General features: G+C 49.2%; 1 protein-coding gene across 3 annotated transcripts in view; it reads right to left on the bottom strand.

Moving 5' to 3' along the window:
- Positions 1–13,613, bottom strand: part of MAP2K5 (mitogen-activated protein kinase kinase 5) — a 119,878-nt gene that overhangs the window by 39,925 nt on the left and 66,340 nt on the right. For all 3 annotated transcript variants that reach the window (XM_061558346.1, XM_061558347.1, XM_061558348.1), the window contains one exon: positions 11,097–11,168. In XM_061558346.1, the coding sequence (XP_061414330.1) occupies positions 11,097–11,168 (72 nt within the window). The remainder of the gene's footprint in view (positions 1–11,096; positions 11,169–13,613) is intronic.

Here is a 13,613-nt window from a genome sequence, read left to right as displayed (position 1 = left end):
GGGCAGCCTGCTTGCCGACACACTGCTGAACGACGGCCTTTCCCCTCCCCTGCGTGCTCCTGCAGACACACCAAGCAGGGTTCCTTTGGCCATGCTTTGACCACCAGGCTAGCCAGTGCGGGCTGGTGAAGGTGTGTGTATGGTGTGAGGATGCATATACGGTATGTTGAACTTCTTTCGCACCGTAAGTAGCAAACCGTGCTCATCGGAATTTGTGCTTAATAATAACTATGGCGATGCACTACTAGATTAAGGCCTCCCTATGCCGCGTTGGCCGCGGGCATTGTGTGACCCATGCTTTGCCATGTTGGTCAGAGTGGGCTGTAGGACCAGCTCCCGAATCACGAGCACCAGCTCAGTTATCACTCCCCCGTGATGTTCGCCACATGGCTCGTGAAATGAACTCAGGTCGCTGGGTATGTAGCAGAGGTCGCAACCGGGTACCCGATACCTGTACCCTACCCGATACCCGGCTACCCGTACCCGGCCGGGTACGGGTACCCGTTTGCGACCCTGGTGCGGCCGGGTACGGGTATGGGTAGGCCGTGAGTCACCGGTGAGTAACCGTTTGTCACTCATTTCGGGTAGGGTACGGGTAGCGTACGGGTACCCGTACCCGGCCAGGTACGGGTAAGGGGTACCCATTTGCGACCCTGGTGCGGCCGGGTATGGGTAAGGAATCAAAACCTGTTTGCGACCTCTGGTATGTAGTGCAGTTTGCTAACCGCTGTGGCGCCCCCTTCCACCCATACGCTAAAACCAGGACACATATTTTGGGGGGGAACTTGGGTATCTAGAAAAAATCGTGGTTCAGAGGAGTGTGAACAATTTATTCTAAAGTTCTATATTGCTTTACCTCTTCTACTGAACATTAAAAATCATACACAATCCCTGCCATCGGTGAACCAAAACATTCCGCTCCCGTAGAGTGTGACGTTAAAGCAGATAGAAAGCTCGCTACCGATTAATGGAATAACATATCCTTCATTACTTTGTCTTCACATTGTGTCCCGAGGTTAACAAAGTTCTCACGACGACCTTGGAACAGTTCACACAAAAAAATGTAATCATGTAAATTAATTGGTGTGCTTGACATGCAGAGACAAAGATCCCCCATACAGCCTTTAACAGACTGCTGGTGCAAGTGCTGTTAGCAAGCACTTATTAAGGCCTACATGGCACACGAGGGGGTGGGTGGCCAGCACAATGCTTGGCCATTATCTCACCTATGCTGATGTTTACTACAGATCGCACCAGCTACTCATTTTAAGGCTGAGTCGACCTAGTGGAATCCCAGGGCCAGTTAAGATAATCCTCAGTGGTGTTTTGCCACAATCGGGAATCGAACTCGGGTCGCCGGGTTCGCAGCGCGCTAACCGCTACACTACCGCTTGACACACACACACACACGGGCGCACCGCGTACACCACTAGTATTAAGGTATTGCTGTTTTAGAGCAATTTTACAAAAAAGATAACTACTTGTGCTTCGAGGTTGAATGCCACATGACGAAAATTGAAAGATGCGACTGTTTGTCGCATTGTTTACAATAAACAAATATCCTGCCAGAAAATGATTTTTTTTTATCTGGCCCCCCGTGCCCCCTGTACCTTCCTCAGGTCAACAAATCTCAACTGCGCTCTTGGCACTTCGCCCTTGGTGGCTCCGACAATTCCACGTCTCGGCTGCATGGAAATTCAAAATCCATCAACGTATAGGGGGGCGGGGCGGCGGGGGGGGGGGAATAAAATATTTGACTACAGTACCTGTATCAAAAATCCCCCCCCCCCCCCACATCAGAACGGTTTTGTGCTCACAAATCTCCAACAATCTGACGGGCACCCTCCAGAATAATCTCATTCGGAACCAGCTCCTGACGGGCAGCGACGCTACATCCATATGATGTTTTATTTTGATCAACGAAGCGTCGCAATGTGGCTCGTGACTCGTGCTTCAGAGTTTAAGGCCGAAGCGTCAGCTCCCCGCGTTTCCTCGTTAAGCGCTCCCGCCTGATCACCGTTTCGTGAATGCGGCGCGCGACATCCATACGCATGTTTATATCTACATGTAGAAAGGAAATGTTCACGCAAGCATTCAAATGTTTTTCCCTCCCCCCATTCCGGCCAGGATTTGCTTGAGTGAAATGTGTGTGTTACTCAGGGAAATGGTTACAAATGTTATTTTCCACATCCTCCCACCCCTGACCCTCATCCTCTTCACGGGTCACCAAATGGCACTTTCAATATTCCGCCGGGTCACGTGACACCGCTTGCCCAATCGGGGTGCCCCCCCCCCCCCCCCCACTTTGCGGAGGAGGGCGGCACCCCGCAAGGGTACCCCCCCCACCCCCCCACGCAGGCGACTCCTCTCCAGGGATGCAACAAACGGGACCTGTTTCAAAAAAAAAAGTTAATATAAATTCAACTTTAAATCGTTAAATAAACGAGATGGAACACACGTTCGTGCGTGTTGTGAAGCGGTAAAAAAAAAAAGAACGTCACTTTGAAAATTACGAGTGAATGCACTTAGCGGCACCGGCATCGCTCAAGCAAAGTGATTAACGCTGTCAAAGTGCTTAAATATTAATGGGCCATCTCTGTCTGTACAGCAAAGCGTAACCAATTTGATTCATTTGCCAAATGCATTCAATTGCTTTTCAAATAAAGCAGACACTAATAAGGGTATTGTCATTAAAAAAAATTAATCTGCCTCAATACAAATCAGAGTAATGAGATATTTCAGCTAAATTGACTCGTTTTTAGCGGTTCATTCCGGCGGGTTTCTGGGGCGGGTGGCGGGCAGTGGTGGCGCCACGCAAATTCCACGGCCGATTTCAAACGCCGTTTGTGACGATTCGTACACATGGCTACGCGACTACAAAGCCGTCCAGATGTAAGCACATCCCCGTGCGAGAACGAGACAGACGACGACGAAACGGTCGGAAGGATGTGAAAGCCAAATTATTTTAAAAATCTAAACAAGCAAACGGTTGAGGTTAACACGCAAAAAATTCATCGATGACTCAAATCGGTGTGCTCCTCCACAGATTTTACAACCAAATATAAAATTACAATCATAATTATTATTATTTACAGCCCACTGTCAATACACATTTTCTAATAAAAATAAAATTTTAATCCAAGGTTGAGGAAAAACATTTAAATTAGTTTTATTCATTTGTAATGATATGTATTTATATATTTTTTAAAACCTGAATTATGTTTTCAAATAGGTGCAGCCCTATCATCATCATCACGATCCATGGACAGATAGCCCGTACCACCATCATCATCGCGATCCATGGACAGAAAGCCCATACCATCATTATCATCGCGATCCATGGACAGAAAGCCCGTACCACCATCATCATCATGATCCATGGACAGAAAGCCCGTACCACCATCATCATCATGATCCATGGACAGAAAGCCCGTACCACCATCATCATCGCGATCCATGGACAGAAAGCCCGTACCATCATCATCATCACAATCCATTGGCAGATATCCCGTCGGTGTCCACTGCACGTTTCGTCATTTATTTCCACTTTCCTCAGTCTTGTGCCAATATGCTCAAGTCGTGCCCTTCTCTACGGTCCACCATATAGAATATTTGAAGTGCGTTCCATACGCTTAGCAAACGCAATGCGGACAGCGAGGGAAAGGTGAGGCGAAAAAAGTAATATTGTGACGCTCGCCCAATGCGCACGCAACAATACATTAGTCCAGTGTTTAAAGGATTACGGGAGATTTTAACCCAAAATAAAACAGACATGGTCCACAGTGCAGGGGTCACGAACTTACGCATTCTAGCGGCCCTTTCACCGCCGCACATCCCTTGTCCCGCCGCACGCAGCCACCCATTTAGCAATCGTAATCCAGTGGCAAAGCAGCAATTTACTTAATAACGCTCAGGAAATGCCACGCGTTCGAGTCGTGGATATATTATGTATGTTTAATATATGTGTGTGTGTGTATATATATATAAACACTTATGAGCTGGGGCGTGGGGCATGTCTGTATGGCAAAACTACGATGATAAATAATCCACAATCACCGTAATCGTCCGTCTTTTTGTATTGTCATATCACGGCCATCGTTGCTCCTTTTGCAAGAAACAGATTTGTTGACAAAAGTATGCAATGATAAAGACAATGAATACACTTGAGCCATGAAATCAGCGCTTTACCAAACTTTTTCGGAATTGACGGCGTGGCAGTTACGATGATATTCGCGGAAATTGTCTGATGTATATAATGCATATCAACGTGTTTATTTTGTTTTTATAAAACTGCAATGATCAGAATACACATGTATGTATGTCTATTGAACTTATTTTGCATGCTAATCGTAAGTGTGGGGTAAGGACAACTAAACAAAAAAAAACAGTTCTAAAGAAATGAGAATTCTATGTAAATTTAAAAGTGCATAGCGCCAGTGGCTTCCTCATATCGGAAGGAAGAGCATTCCAGACGGCCGCAGAAGCGCATCTGAAATCGCGCGATGCAGTGACCGCCTTCGATCGATGGCCAGCCAGAAGCCGCTGCGAGGATGACCGGCTCATGGTGAGAGAGCTGCAGTTAAAGGAGCTGTTAAGTCATTTTTCTTATCACTGGATGTTCAGCACCACATCCCAGGATCCCTCTCGCTACGGCTGCGGCTATGAGTCACGTTAAGTCTACCAGTGAGCACGCTGCGCACTCGGCAAGGAGTTCCAGCGGTTCCCTCGCACCTGTGGGTTTTATTCAGGCACTCCCACAGATTCCGACTTTTCAAAATCAAAATCTTAATTTATCCTGGAGGAAATCAGATGAGCTATGAAGCTCTTTTTCACAGATGTCTAGTAGGGGCGGGTCAGCAAGTTACAACAACAATAAAAAAACGATAGGAGTGCCAAACAGAGAAAAAGGTTTTAAAAAAAGTCATGAAATAAAATTAATAAAAGTGTCCAAGTCCAATTTCTCAACACTAAATGCAAGCTTGGGCATGGGAGCAAAACAACAACAACAACAACAGTCCCAAACCACACCAAGACAACAACAGTCCCTCCATAAAATGGCACGTTAAAACTGGACTATCGACACACGAGTTCGATAAAAAGTTACAACTCACAGCCAGCCACCCACCCAATACGATACATACATGCATATGCCGACGAGACACAGGCGAAGACTAATAAAAACAAGACCTTTTTTTTACACAGCCCTTTATTATTCTACTGCTGGATAAAGAAGACCTGACACCGATGTTGTTGTGGTGGTGGTTTGTTTGACCAGTCACAGCTGTTGCTCGCCATTGATGTTCGCCTCGGCTGGGAATCTAACTCGGGTTTCCAGGTTCGCGGCAGCACGTGCCAATTAACGCGGCGCTGGCTCCACCCCCCCACAATTACAGTAAATCCGTCAAAATTATTTAATTGAAGGGAATTAAACTTTAATACAGATTAATCCAATTCGTCTGGTGCTCTGTGACCCCTTCCAGATTACAGTTATCCCGTGGCATGTGAAGAACAAAAGTTGACTCTACGCCAGCTTTACCTTCACCCAGACTCGTCAGCAAAGTGCAGCCCCCTAATGAAGCCCACGAGGTCCTCTGATGTCTTGCACATGTGTGTATGTATGTTGACATCCTTTTGCACTCTAACATAGCCAACCATACTAATTTGATGTGCATAAGCCACTGATGGCATTAACCACACGTACTTGTGGCAAAACATGCAAACAAACATGTTCTGATAATATATACACTGTCCTTGAAAATGATTGGCCTACACCAGAGACAGCCGTCTTTATGGCCTTGTCTCACCACCAGTGTTGGACCAGAGAATGCCAAAAGGGCGAACAGCACAAAGACCATGCAATCATCAGAAAACTTAGAGCTCGGGTCGAGCAGTGAACACATTCCTGCGGAGGGAGCTGGTAGGAACGATGGGTTGCTCGGTCAATGGCCAGGGTCAACGGCGGCGTGGTGTATTCCACAAATATGCCCGACTGTGAGGGCGGGCACAAGCCGGCGTGAGTAGGTTAAACGTTGAGTTTTATAAGGGCACCACGGGGTGACCAGCCCCTCCCCACCCAGCCCCACAACTCCCACCGCCCACTCAGCCCCACCCCACGCAGCCCCTCCCCACCCTCCCCACCCTCCCCACCCAGCCCCTGCCCATCCTCCCCACCCAGCCCCTCCCCTCCCCACCCTCCCCCTCCCTCCCCATCAGGCCCCTCCCTCCCCACCCAGTCCCTCCCTGCACAACGGACACAATAATCCCCTGTGGGCTGGTGTAACCAGGAGGTTCCTACCAGTAAAACTTAACACCTGCGTTATTGCCAGAAAGGGGTAAAAGCTATTGTTGTGTTTAAATGTTTTGGTACCGGCAAAAAGGCGCCATAGATATGTGCACAGCACAATAACGAGTAGGGCATTAGCACAGCACGCATACGTCCGTCCGTAAGTCGTGTGTGTACGTGGTGTGTGCGTGTGTGCATTTGCTCGTTTGCACATTGAGAAGAAGTGGTGGTGCAGTGGCTCGCGCACTGCAATATGAACCAGTGACACAAGTTTGATTCCTGGCCACGTCTAACATCAGTGGAGAGTGATGTCTGAACAGGCCCAACACCACCCCCCCTCCCCAACTCCCACTTTACCAATGCATCCGTAATACAGATTTTTTTTGGGTTACTAATACAGCACACCGGTGTGTTGGAGAGCAAAGCCACAACATTTGTAAACTTTGTTGTGTTTACGTGACAAACCTCACTAATTTGCGGTGTCGGGTGGTGGCGGGTTTAACGACACATTTATATATTTACGCGATCTCACCCAAGAAGCCTGTATTATGGATATTGGTCGCAAAACCCCTACGTGTTAAACTGACCAATGCACACCGACCACCAGCGTGGTGAAGTTCTGATCATACAACCCTCACGGCCGACACACCGTAGGGGAGGCTTTTATCCAGTGGTGTAGTGACAAAGGGGCGATTAATTTAATTTTAATTTCATGATTACACAATAATTATCCCCTCCTGATTCGATGACTTGTCACGGATGCGAGATCACAATTCTTGTCGTCCTTCCCTCGCACCTCCAATTACCAAGGTTGGCTACGTACGGCATGAAAGAAGTTCAACATACGTACGTAGTGTTCAATTCAATCATTGGGTTAATCTGCCGTTGCGGTGGATGTAGTGGCTGCTGGGGCCACGTGATCCCAGCAAAACTCCCCCCTCTGTCTCTCCGCACGATTCCGAGTATGCACCTCTCCATGCTTCTTTACGCACTTTTGAACTCATGTCAAATCGTATTTGTCAATGCCCACGTGTCTGCACTCCTTTCCTCTTTAGGCATAACAATGTGCCCTGAAGAGAACACATTTAGTAATTTTAATTAATACGTTCTATTCAATAGAATTATTCACAGTTGAGTGTTTTTGGAAAACAGATCATTAAAGAGAATCATAATTTACAGCCATTTGTGAATCCAATGCCTCCCCCCGCCGTGTGCCATACTTCACCAAGCTGGTCAGTGCGGGTTGGCATAAAACTGAACTTAATCATGAAAAGCAACAAATTAATCTAAGGCTGCAGTTGCACAATCGTCAACACTCACCCCATTGCCGCATTCTCCGGATTAAAAAACGCTCCGGAAAGTAAGAGGCACCCCAAACTTGTACCACCATTGTCAATAAAGTTATACAAATCCCATCAAAGACAAAGATCCCCCATATAGCCTTAAAAGACTGTTGGGGCAAGTGCTGCTAGCTAGCACCTATGAAGGCCGGCGCGGCACACAAGGGGGTGGGTGGCCAACATCACGCTCGGCCGCCTTTGTCTCCCTAGTGGCGATGTTTACACACCACACCAGGTACTCATTTGAGGCTGAGTCGACCTAGGGGAGGCCCAGGACCGGTTCAGATAATCGTCACCGGTGTTGGCCGTGAGCAGAAATTGAACCCGGGTCACCGGGTTCGTAGCGCAGCGCGCTAACCACTGCTCCCCAACAAATCCCGTCACACGCACAAACACACCTACCAGATTACAGGACGCACCCCAAAATGTTGCGTCAACACAAGCGGCATCAAAGGCCCGTCTGGTCATCTGGAGGACGCGGCGCGAGCTGCTGGGCGTTGTATTTTGCCGAGGGGATACATTGGCGGTCAACGGGGCGGAGTGGGGGGGGCCCATGGGCCCAACGACGCATTCCGCGCGTGCGCTTCGCTGGAAAATCCACGCAGGACCTGGGCCGACGCTAATTCGTTTAACCGTCGTCGGTATCAGCGGCTAAAGCAGCTGTAGTTATTTTTAAACGCTTGATTTTTCCTCTCGCTCTCTCTCGTTCAACCAACCCGTTGTTGTCAGGTGGTGCTGTTATCGCATACATTTTTAATGTTTCCCTCCGGTCGGCACGCGTTTGATTTTATGCTTAATTAAGCAAATGGATCAATGTTCTCGCCGGTTCCCACACACGTAACACGCATTAGACGTGACGGGATCGCTCCGTTAAAAAAAAAACGGAGAATGTTTCGGCGCCAGAGCGTTTTGCTTGTTGGTTTCAACCCCCCCACCCCACCCCATCCCCTAAACACCCCCACCACCAAAAACAGATGCAGCGCCCCCCCCTCCCCACCTACTTGCACGTAGCACTTGACAAACCTCGCACGTCCGCCCACCAATCTCCACACGGTCAAAGGTAAACACGCGCGTGCGTCCACATGTACGAACATGCCGCACACAGCACACGCTGAACTAAAACTAAACAAAAACATTTATTTTATCAGGTAAAAGGCCCACTGAGCTGACCACAAAATGACGAAGTGGCTTATCGCGTGGAAATTTAGAGCAGCTAAAATACTCTGAACGCACGTCTGCAAATGTGGAGGGATAAACTGGAGGAGCCGGAGAAAAATCCACGCGACCACGGGGAGAGAGACGCGCAATCTCCAAAAATGAGCAGGCGTCAGGGTCGGGATCGAACCCACTAACTACATCCTGTATACCAGGTGAGGTAGTTAACATCTCGCCACCGTGCCGCCCACACACGTCCAGCCTCCCCACAACAAAATACTAATTAATCATTTACAGCTCCTTGTCCATCAACTGCATTGGCAGTCATGGGGGGCTGTTTGCCCATACTTCATTATGCTGGTCAGTACCGGTTGGTCAAGGGGATGGGCCCAGGACCGGTTCGGATATCACTCGCCATTGATGTGAGTCATGGCCTAGAATCGAACTCGGGTTTCCAGGTTCATCGCACAGTTCGCCAACCGCCGCGCCACCGCTCCCGGTAGAAGAAGTTTTTCCTCTTCGGAAATGTTCCGAACGTATTTGTTTTTGCACGGTGACCGATACGCAATTCCAAAATTTCCCTTACAAAAGTATCCATATGCTGTAGCTTCGTTGGGTTTTAAGAAACAAAACATCTTTCTCAAATACAAAACTCCGAGGAAACGATCGTGCGCAGCAAACGCTAAACCAACGTGGCGCGCCTATCTCTCTCCTTCTGGTCATCCCATCAAACGCATTGCAATGCTTCTTTTTTTTTCACACGCACGCTACGAACGGCCCCAAAAAGAGAGAGAAAGAAAAAACCACAGGCCCACTCTGCCGCCCCCCCCCCCTGCCCACCGCCGTTCGTTTCCCCCTCCCCCCCCCGGCTCGCTCCGGCGCAGCAGCCACATCTGTACGCGGGCGCTGGGCGGGCCGCTGGGCGGGCGACCTCGCCGGACGCGTGATTAATGGGGGCGGCCGGTGGGACGTTCCGACAGGGTGACAGCCGTTTACACACAGCCCCGAGCACCAATCAAAACAACACCTGAGACTCTGCACCGCCGCGGCTGCCGGGGCCGCTACCGCCGCTACCGCCACTACGGCCGCGCGGTGCCGATCGCGCAGACGCCGTCGCCGGCGATGCCAACCAAACGATTTTGTCGCCAAATCTGGCGACTTTTTTGCGACGAAATGTTCGTCGAAGCGATAAAATCGAGTGATATTTCAGGGACGAGCAAGTTATTAGTACAATTTCAGAGAGATTCCATGTATGGTTCACACACGAGTGCTGTATCAGTTCACTATGTTTCATGCTTGATAGGCTGTCTAGTGACATCTTGACGACGACAGGAGGTATATCTAGGAAACTTTTTGATGATACCAATTTTCAAAGTACGTGCCCTGAATGTTGTAAGCAAGAGGCAAATTGAATAACCTTGTGCAAATGTGTATTAACGGCCCACAGAGTTGCTGTGGAAGAATGTTTAATATTCAGCCATTAATGTTCATTCGTGTGACGCTGTGCTTGTACAAGAAGGGCAGCAGGTTTGGCCTGTTGGTTTGTGCACTGCCCTACGAACCCGGGAAACCTACGTTTGCTTCCCGTCTATGGCTAACAGTGGCGAGGGATATTCGCAATCATGACTGGCGACTGAAATTAACTCTTGAATGTTGTTGACCCTTTATTGACCCTAGGTCTCCGTTGCTGTTCCAATGGGCTCTCACCCAAGGGAAATCAATGAACTCCTCTCGTCCGCATTCACATAGGGTACCACATTAGCGGATCCTGTTATCCCCCCATATCGGCGAAAACATCTCCTGATATCCGTGTTGATCTGCAGATAACAAAATGAATCTGTCACCACTTCTGGATGGGCCCCTTTTATACACAAGAAAATGCAATTAGATGAAACGAGTATTTCCTTGAAACCTTATCCACAAAAGCACGGATTAATGGATGAATTCAGTGTATCCTGCAGACCTCTTCCGAGTGACCTATACACACGAACATGCAAATAGGATGTATCTGTCAAGACATATCGACTGACTCCTCCATGCCCCAAACAACATGGCACACCCAGAGAACTTGGCACTTCAGGGAGACCACTTCTGGGTGACCCGTCTGCGGAAAAACACCGGGATGCATTTTTCATCACTTTTTGTTTGTTTGATTTTTTTGTGCCACTTTCTGGGTCTCACTTTTCTTATCCGTGAAAAAAAGCACCCAGCGGGGCCTCATGGTAGATGTGTCGCTGCTTGATGAGGGGGAAGGGGGGTCGTGGATAGGAAGAGAAAGTGGCGCCGGTGTTTCAGCGTGGAGCGGTGCATCGCTTCACCTCCATGAACGAGATCCCGAGGCTCCACACGTCCGAGTGGATGCCGTACTGCTCCCCGGCAATTCTCTCGGGCTGCCAACAAAAAAAACAACACCGTGAGACAGCGACGCAAACGTGAGTTCCAAGGTAGATTTTGCTCGACCAGGTGCCGGTAGTCAGGGGAACAGGATAAGAGTCTCGTTTGCAAGAGTGACTCAAGGGGGCCCGAGTCTGCCAGTAGGGGGCTGATGATTGCTGCTGCTGCTGTGTGAAATTTCCACAATCGAGGAATTGGAGATGCGTAACGGCGCAATCGCTTTCATCATCGGTTAAAATACGATTCTCGTGATCACCACACATGCGGAAAAAACGCGCGAACGAGAACGAACATTTACAATTCGTGCATTGTGATATGTAAACTTGATGTCGTATTGCACTCCTCTGTCCACACAGCAACACAAACAGGCCACAACCGTAGTTATTTAATGAACAGGTCACGTGTGGTGGGGTAAAGTACAGGTTCTCCCACCTCTTCCAAGACATCTCGCCAGAATGGAAGAGTAGGCCAAAATAGCCGCTGCAGAGGGGGTTCTCTGGAGTGTCCTCTACCGGAGGCCCTTCCGCCAGCAGCAGCGCGAGTAAGTCATTGCAGGGCTGCACCTTTACCTTTAACTCAGTAACTCCTTTGAGCCCTGGAGCGGGTGAGGGGTTGCGTTCCTGACAGACCTATACGCACGTGAAACTTGGGACTCTATCACCAGCATCGGAACGAAGACCTCAATGCTTTGAATTCAGAATCTCATTAGAATCCTCGGATTACAGTGTAGAGCTCACAAGAATAATAGAACAGATATCTGTTACAATCGGAACCCATGAGCCTTTGTTGGCAGTAGGAATGACATGGAAGCTGGAGTGGAGCAGCAGCAGGCCTAGTGAACGTGCTAACTGAGGGGGGCGCGGAAAAGAACACGGAATGCCCAAGTACAACCTGACCCAGACACACAATTATCACCGGCGGTACTGGCAAATCACAAAGATTTATCAAGCCACTAAAGACATCTTGAGACAGAGGGACATGACAATTATACCTTAGTTTCTATGAGACGGGCAACTCAAGTCGACTTGGTCTGGTTTCGTCCCAAACTCGAGTTGAAAGGCAACTTGTAGTCTGTTAAATTAAGTGGACTTTTCAATAATTTGCAAAGTTACCCAAGTTCTCACTTCAGATCGTCGGCCATTCCCAGAAATACTTCCTCGTAAGGCATTCCTGAAATTTCCTCTCAGCTCGAATGCTGATGAAGGGAATTCAGGACGTCACGGGAATAGAGAGTGTGGCCCAGGAAATTCGGGCTGCTAGTCGCCAAATTCAGAGGCCAACTTGAGGTGACGAGAAATATTTGGTAATATGCCGCTGGCTCAGCAACCTGGGTTTGAATGTGTGGCTCACGGAAACAAAAACATTTGTGCCCCGAAAATTGCATCCCCATCTCGATCGAACTGGTCAAGGAACAGCTGAAGCGAGCAGCTCCGAGGCTTGACCGCGAGTGGACGGGCAAGCTGGGTGGACGGAGTGTGTTGAAGGCCTTTCAAACAAACGACGGCGAGGGTGCCAGGCAGCGTCAACAACACAAAGTCGCAGGCCGCGGGCACGGCCACACGCAAGTCGGTCCCGTTTTTTTTTTTTATCCACTACCTCTGAGGAGGGGAGTTTAGTTGAGCGTCGCGGGGAAAAAAAGGCGCCGTTAAAATCTGGCGACGCTTTAAAATCGGTGCTGTATCTGCCTACGAATATAAATTGTCGGGCAAAAACAATATCGGGCCATTAATGTAAAAGTAAAAAAAAATGTACAAAAACAAGACTCTATATGGTTAGGGAGCGGCATAAAAAAATATGCGGTAACGGTTTGGCAGATTTTATTAAGCTCGACGATGTAATTTTTTCAAATAATAAAAAAAAGTGCCGAGTCCAGGAGCAATTTGCTGCTCTGCTGCCCAGGCAAACGCACACACACAGAGAGTATCTACATGCCTACAAGTACACTACATCCTTTGTCTAATGGTTTATCATCTGTGGGGGGTCTCTACGCTGGGGTAGATGGGATGGGACAGCACGCCGGGTGCGCTGGCGATGCTGCGCGCCGCGGCAACTGCGTCGTCGCACGCCTTGGAACAGAATCCCCGGTCCTTCCTCCTCCTCCACCTCCTCCTCAAATCCGTCTGCTCGGCAGCGACAATGGGCCTGAACGAGGTTCCTCCTCCGACGCCATCCATTTGCCTACCGATTTCTGCTACGTCTTCCTTCACTTCATTAATCCGAGAGGCCGGGTGCAAGGAACGAAGTGGGCGACCGCCACCTCTCTCCAATGTCCACCACCCTCTACGCAGGCCGGGGGAACCGCGCAGTTGCACTGCCTGCACACCCGACAGCTACACCATGGGCCGGCGATCCGGCGAGCTTCGTTAGGGCGGCAGGGTTGGTGGGTCGCACCGAGATGAATTCCGAGCAGCAGGGCGGTGCCTGTAGGAGGCGGTAGCACA

Source organism: Lethenteron reissneri, chromosome 24 (assembly GCF_015708825.2).
Source record: "Lethenteron reissneri isolate LAM-NWPU_2019-01 chromosome 24, ASM1570882v1, whole genome shotgun sequence".
In the NCBI taxonomy this organism is placed as follows: domain Eukaryota; kingdom Metazoa; phylum Chordata; class Hyperoartia; order Petromyzontiformes; family Petromyzontidae; genus Lethenteron; species Lethenteron reissneri.
Note: the sequence above shows the minus strand (reverse complement) of the source record. Positions and strands in the feature narration are given on the sequence as shown.